General features: G+C 39.0%; 1 protein-coding gene across 2 annotated transcripts in view; it reads left to right on the top strand.

Annotated features, from left to right (window-relative positions):
- ZFYVE16 (zinc finger FYVE-type containing 16) overlaps positions 1-3,263 on the top strand; it is a 37,971-nt gene extending 34,708 nt beyond the window's left edge. For both annotated transcript variants that reach the window (XM_048503462.1, XM_048503463.1), the window contains exons 17-18: positions 97-261; positions 1,288-3,263. In XM_048503462.1, coding sequence (XP_048359419.1) covers positions 97-261; positions 1,288-1,452 — 330 coding nt within the window. In that variant the 3' untranslated portion in view covers positions 1,453-3,263. The remainder of the gene's footprint in view (positions 1-96; positions 262-1,287) is intronic.
- Positions 3,264-7,427: the final 4,164 nt, after the last annotated feature.

The following is a 7,427-nucleotide window of genomic DNA, read 5'->3' on the forward strand; positions in this document are numbered from 1 at the left end:
GATCCAGTATATCTGTCATTGAAATGTTATGCTGTTGCAGCAATTGTCTTATTAACTTGCAAGCCTACCTATTCCTTTCCTTTAATTACATTTCAGGTGTTCTATCTCATAAAGGCTGGTGAACTATCCAACCATCCTCCTTACCAGTTTGCTAAAGAAATTGCATTGGCTTGCTGTGCTGCTCTTCGCCCTCATCTCAGAACTCTGAAAAATAATGGAATGAACAAGATAGGCCTTCGAGTCTCGATGGATACTGACATGGTAACTTCAGAAATGATAGTGTTTACATCAACGTGGCTGAAAATAGTGTAAAGTTCATTAAGATTGTAAGTTGCCATTTAGAGATGAAAGGAAAGCAGTTCAGCAGATCCCACCAAATGCTTGAGATCAGTGGTGGGATTCAAATAATTTAACAACTGGTTGTTTACAAGCACCATTTTAACAACCTGTTCTGCCGAAGTGGTGCAAAGCTGCTGAATCCCACCACTGCTTGAGAGGTATTCAGCTTTTAAGTGGGCAGCCCCTCTGCCACCCTACCTGGGCTAGTTATGTTTGTTTGATTTGAAGAAGGGCAAGAGAACTGTAACTGTTGTCCTTGAAGTCTTATGGGATTTTTTTAAAATGAAAATTGCTTTTTACATAGGAAAAGTGACAGATGTCTTTAGCGACGTCAAATGTAAGTTCTGTGTAAAACGAATTGGTAACGTAATCAAGAAAAAAATTAAAAATATTAGTATTCAACTTTTGGCTAGTAAGACATTGTGTATCTCATGCATTGTCTGTGTAGTATTGCACAGCACTTACTGTCACATCAGCATACTACAGACACATGACCTTATCATCCACAAGTGGGAAAAACAATGTAATCATTTGCAGAGATAGCAGCAAATACTGGCAGTTTACTTCCCTGACTTTTCCTGTTGTCAGTTACTGCAGGAATACTTAGTGAATCTACCTAGCACCATCCATTAACCAGAGACACAACAGCCACTGGAGGGCAGTGATGTCTCCAAATAAGATCCTGAACATTGAGGAGAGACACAGGCTGGCTGCAACCATGGGCCATTAGTATTTGTGTTATCTGCCAACTGCCTGAATGGGTTTTCTGGGGCATTCGGTAGTATGATTATTTCACCCTCTTCTTCTTTGTCCATTGCTTTCCTTTTAAAACTGTTAAACTGGAATTGTAATCTGTGAAAACTGTTAAGATCAGAATACAAATCCAAATAAGCAGTAGTCTGATCCATGTACGTCTTAGTACAGTCAATAAAATATTTTTCATTTCAGGTGGAATACCAGGCAGGCTCTGAAGGCCAGCTTCTGCTTCAACAGTATCTCAATGATCTGGACAGTGCTTTGATTCCTGTGATCCATGGTGGGACATCCGATGCTACAAAACTACCACTGGAAATTGAATTGATATTTTTTATTAGTGAATCTCTCATACTATAATTGATATGTATGTTATGCTATAGTGCAGTGAATTGCTAGCACTGACCAATACCAAAGTGGTTACATTACACTATGGATGAAACATTCAGGTTTATCTTTTAAAAAAACCAATGAATTAGTAATACATATTTAAGAGTATTTTGCATTTTAAAAAGTAAATATGTTCTTTAAATTCAGAGTCGAATTTAAAAACATGCAGTTTTGGAGTGTTCTGAAACTTTGCACAATATAGACACTGAAGAGTAAAACAAGGATGTGTTACAGTACTGAAATATACCCATATCTGTCTTTCTGGAATCTCATGTTGATTCATCTGATTGAACCATTCTTAACTAGTGTATCATTTTTTCCAGAATGAACATATTTAAGTGGAACAGAACAGTTTCTAGGTCTTTAAGTTGACATTTAAATATTGAATCTGTTTATTACTAAAGAACAGCCATATTTTAAATGTCTGATAGTTTGCACAGCTGTGTTGCCTGTCTGAGAGTAATAGGGCATGTTTTTGCCAGGTGTGATAATTTTGTAAGACTTCATATTTGAAACTGTCCCAATTTTAAATACATCAGGTCAGTTGAAGTGTATAATGGTGCTTCAGAGTCTTAAATAGTGCCCATCTAATCACTCTTTGAGTAGCTAATTTTGTTATATATTTATAACAGATTTGCTGAATATAAGGATACTCTTTGTATTAAATACCTAGTCTTTTTTCTTCTGAAGTACAGTTTTTTCTTGGATTTCCCAAGAATAAGTAACAAGCTAGATGACCCTTAAAGTAGTCATCCTGTAGCAATGAATCAGGCATAAAGCCTGTCTGTGCTCTTTTCTCTAATTTTTTAGAATGTTTTCTTGGTAACCCTTTTTATTTTTAGGGAGAGCCATGTATTATGTGTGAATTTTCATGAACAGTTTTCTGTAACATACTTGAGGTTCTTTATACTGTACTTATTTTTATACTGGGGGTATTTGCAGTAAATAAGCATTTATGTATGAGGAAAATGATTGAAATTAGTAATTCATCTAAGGTTTGATAAATTGCTTAATTTGTTGTAGGAAGAAGCAAATTATGTGTGTGATTCCATCAAAATGTTATAATATGGGATTGAGACATTAATATGTTTTAAGATCTAGATGCCTTTCTGATATTCACAGGGCATATTTATCCAAAATGCATAAAATTAATAATATACCTAAAACACTTTATTAGAAAGGTGTAGGTATTTAGCAGAGAAGATTTTGTCCAGGAGTTATCACTGTCATGGCATTCTTTAATGTGATGAATTATAATGTGATGAATTATAATTCTGTGGACCAGCTAAAGACTACTCTTAACACTCTGCAAAAAAACCCACCATATCTAAGTGCTGGAGATATGCGAATAGAGGAAGGCAGCTGCAACAAAGAACTTTATGAGTTGTAAAATAAAATATTGTGTAAAAGCAATTTTCACCCATTTTGATATAATGGATTTATGTGATCTTGAAAACTGATCATTTCATTCATTTTCTAGTTATTAGCGCTATACAGTTTTTAGTACAGTGTTATTAAGATTATTAAAATCCTTACGGATGTAAAAATATTAATTTTTATAAATTAACCTGACAAGGGCTCAACAACAAGACAGCCTTTAAAAGGTCTTGACAAATCACCTGAATTAAAAATATCTCAATTTAATGTCTGATATTATTTGTACCATCATCTTGTCAACTGTTTCAATATTCTGCAAAGTAAGCATAAAGATCTGTTTTAAAGGTGAACATGCTAGGCAAACTTTGTTGCATTCAGATTACATAAAAATAAGTTATGAAGTCGTTGGGTTCTCACATCTCCTTGCTCTTTTATTTCCTTCTCTCCCTTCTACCCCCATATTAAGATTGAAAACTTTCTGGTTTAGAATTCAATTGTCTTCTTCATGAAACTCAAAGAATAAACTAGAATTTGTTTTTATGCTGTCAAATTGGAAGACTAAACCACTGGTTTGGAAGGGGAGGAGGGAGTATATCAGCTTGAAGAGCATAACAGCCAAGAGTTAGGAAAAATTATGTACATATAAATCATTTGTGTGACCAAATAATGGATTTGACAATAATTTGACAATATCATAAGTTGACAGTATCATAAATAATTTGACAATATCATAAGTTGATAAACTTGATAAAGAAGCTGCAATAAGAAATTTGATTTGTGAAAGCACAGTATAAATTATAACATAGATTAATTACTGCAGTTTGCTCATGTGAAACTACCCTTGAAGACTGTCTAAAAATTCCAATTGATAATGCTGCACATGTACCAAATCACCTTGGTCTTGTGTTATTAGCACTAGCTTCTAATTCACTTCCATGCACAATTTAAGCTTCTGGTATTGACCTTTAAAGCCCTATACTGATTGGGATCTATATAACTGAAGGGCCACCTGCTTCTATACAAATCTTTCTGATCCTTATTCAGGGATCCTCCTCTGGGTGTCCCTGTCATCAGAGGTTGGACTGCTGGCATCTGAGAAAGGCTGCCTTGGTTGTGGCACCATAACATGGAATTCCCTCCCCAGGGAGATTTGTCTGTCTTCCTCTGTCACCATCTTGTGCCTTTGGGTGAAGACTTTTTATTATGTTGTCTGGTGTTCCTTGCTTGGCCCTCCTTGTTTGTTTTAACAACTGTATTTACATTTTCCTTTTTAAAAGTTGGTTTTCATGTCTTTTTAACTGCTTGCTACTTTAAGGGCCCCAACCAGGTAGAAAAGCGGGCTACAGATGTTTTCAGTAAAAATTTAAATAAATGATCAGGTCTTTTGTTCTAAATAAATTATTAGCAGAAAATAAATATCACATCTCTAGCTATGTACCACATCTCTAGCTTTGCCTGTCTTTAAGGCTCATCTGTACTCCACTTTTCCTGAGCAAAATAAAGGACTGGTATAACACTGGTTAACATCAACAACATGACTGAATTGAACTGAAACCCAGAGTCCACTCATGCAACTTTTGAAGAAAAGGTGTCCATAATCAATTGGGCTTGAATAAAACTAAACAACCCATTTAAATTATTCAATAATTATTCAATTATTCAATAATTATTCAATAAATGATTAGCTTTATCTTTTATTTAATGCTGTATAATTTAGTTTTAATAATGCCAGTTTACAAGTGTTCACCATATTATTCAAAGATGGTTAGCATAGACTCATAGAGACTTTTCCTTTGTACCAAATGTGTGTTTTGACATTTGGATTTTGATCTCTAATTCCTTCTAAGACTGCTTACTGGAAATCTCACTACCATTAGTACAACTGAGCAGGTGTCTTTTGTATTACTTTTGGGCTCTGACCTGATTTAAACTTGACACTTAGACATAAAAATCATGCACAAGTCTTTGCATTCACATTGCATTGCACACCTAGCATAACAGCAATCTATAGCCTAAGTGGCTGTGGTGCTGGTGAGTTTACTAAGTGTGTGTGCCTGCCTTACAGTTGTAACAGGTTGCTTTAAGTGAGATGCTGTGTGAGAGCAAAGTTTTGAATAAATACTTATGTTTCACTAGTCATGCATTTAAACTGGACCCCATGGCAGAAGTATGAGATGCTGGAGCAGGCTGCACCAGTGGTGCGATTCAAATGATTTAACAACCGGTTCTGGTGTTGGGATTCAAATAATTTAACAACTGGTTGTTTACAAGCACAATTTTAACAACCAGTTCTGCCGAAGGGGTGCGAACCTGCTGAATCTCACCACTGGGCTGCACACATTTGAACTGCAGGTAGGGAGTCCCACTCGTGTGGTTGTGTACTCCTATTCAGTTCTTAGTCAAGACTGACATTGGATTTTTGCTGTTTAGTCTTACTCTTTCTGTCTTTTGCCAAACTGATTTTCCTTCTTTCAGGCTGATCCTTAGGATTGGTAGACCCTCCAATTGGTAGGATAGGTAGACCCCCAAGTGCTTTTAAAACTTTTGTCATGAGACTTTCAGTGGATTTTCCTACAACTGGATTTTCCTGAACAAGAGAATTCAGTTACAAATGATTGTTATAGAAAGCAAGCATAATATAGTGGTTAAGCGTGGCAGACTGTAATTTGGAGATCTAGGTTTGATTCCCCACACCTCCACATGAAGCCTACTAGATGACCTTGGGCCAGTCAGAGTTCTCTCAGAACTCTCAGCCCCACTTACCTCACTAGATGCCTGTTATGGGAAGAAGGAAAATTGATTATAAAGTACTTTGAGACTTCTTAAGGTAGATAAAAATGCCGTATAAAACATTTCTTTATAGTGAAATGATAGGATGTATCCATATATCAAGGGATATTGTGTTTTGTCTGTCAGATGTGATTGTCTTGTGTTGTCGATTACCTACCAAGCGTCATCCCTTCTATATTCCTTTTCCTATGGTATTTAACCTGTGAGAACATGGGACAGAGGTTGTTTCTAAACCTCTCTCTTATTTCCTCTGAGAAACTATAAGACAATTAAACAAGTCTAGCTTTATTAGAGGACAGGCTCAGATCCCCTTAAGGCAATTTCAATTGTGTGTTGCCTATGAAGCTTACAGGCAGGAGAACAAGAAAGAGTGACACAAGCTTATACTCCCAAAATCTCATTGGTCTCAATGTGCTACTGGACTCAAATTTATCTGCTCTACTGGAGACTTAGGCCGTTTCCGCATGGCCACGATTGGAGTTGGGTCGGCGTATACAACGCTGACCCAACCCCCCGGGACCGTTCGCACGAACGGTCCCAGAAACAGCTGGGAAGACGGCGCCGTGGAGTGCCGGCGCCCGACCGATTTGCCGTGTCTGTGGCCATCCGGCACGTCTCCGAGGCCTGGGGACACGCCCCCCCTGCCCTGCGCGAGTGCTCCGGCGTCGCAGGGCAGGGGGGCATGTCCCCAGGCCTTGGCAACGCGCTGGAAAGCCACAGACACGTAGGTGGAGGGTGAAGGGGGGGGAGGGTGCCTTCGAGCCACTGCCGTTCACACCGTTTTCCGAAAACCGCCGTTTTCCGAAAACCTTGATGGGGAAGCGAGGTCAGAAAACAGCAGCTTCGCGCCGCTCAGGCGGCGCGGCTGCGAAACAGCTGCGCCCCCTGTGCGAACGGCTCCCTGGGGACGGCGTTTTTGTCGTCCCCAGGTTGCCGTATATGGCCCGTGCAGAAAGGGCCTAATGGTTATTCTCTGAAACTATGCAATTAAATATTACAGTTGATTTTAAGAGTGATTCTGTCTTTGCTCTCCTCAACATTATTAGAACAAAAGAGCAAATTCCACAAGCAACCACCTCACCCTCTGAAATAATCAACATCAGTCCGTCTGACTCCGGACCAAGGCCTCCATAAAGCTCCTGTGGGCCAATGGCCTGGAGGTTGCTGCCCCAGGTGCGGAATCCCTCCTCTTGTCCTTTCCACACCCGCTGCACCTGAGGCAACAATGGCTTCTCCCCGCCCTTTATGGGCTAGCCCCATGAGGCAAGACTCTCGCTGTCTGGGAACGTCTTGAATTATTTTACATGCCAATTTCTCAGCAGTATATCCTGAAACTTCACCAAGGCTTATTGCTTTGAAAAACCCTAATGGAAGAGTGGCCTTGGTTTCCATCCTGTGAACTTGTTTCCTTGGCAACTGTGCTTTTTACAGAGACACTGTTAAGAGCCCAGACTGAGAAAAGTATGTGTCCAACTGATAAAACACTGATTTAAAAGGATGTTACTTCCAAAATTTCCATCACATCGTTTCTCTAGCGAACAAACAGCAATACTAATTAGCACCCTTCCACTGATTGGAAAGGATTTAGTGTGTTCTTAGAATTAGGAGAGCCTCTAAGGATCTCTTATTGTAAAGAGGACATGCCAAATCAGTCAGGCTTGGTAAGAGCGACTCTCTCCCCCTTGGTGGCGCTGCCAGGGAAGGATGTGGCCAGGGAAGGGGTGTAGACGTGTAGTGTTTTTTTGCCGGACTTTTTTCCTTCTCAAGCCGTCCCTCAT

Source organism: Sphaerodactylus townsendi, linkage group LG07 (genome assembly GCF_021028975.2).
Source record: "Sphaerodactylus townsendi isolate TG3544 linkage group LG07, MPM_Stown_v2.3, whole genome shotgun sequence".
NCBI classification, from domain to species: Eukaryota; Metazoa; Chordata; class Lepidosauria; order Squamata; family Sphaerodactylidae; genus Sphaerodactylus; species Sphaerodactylus townsendi.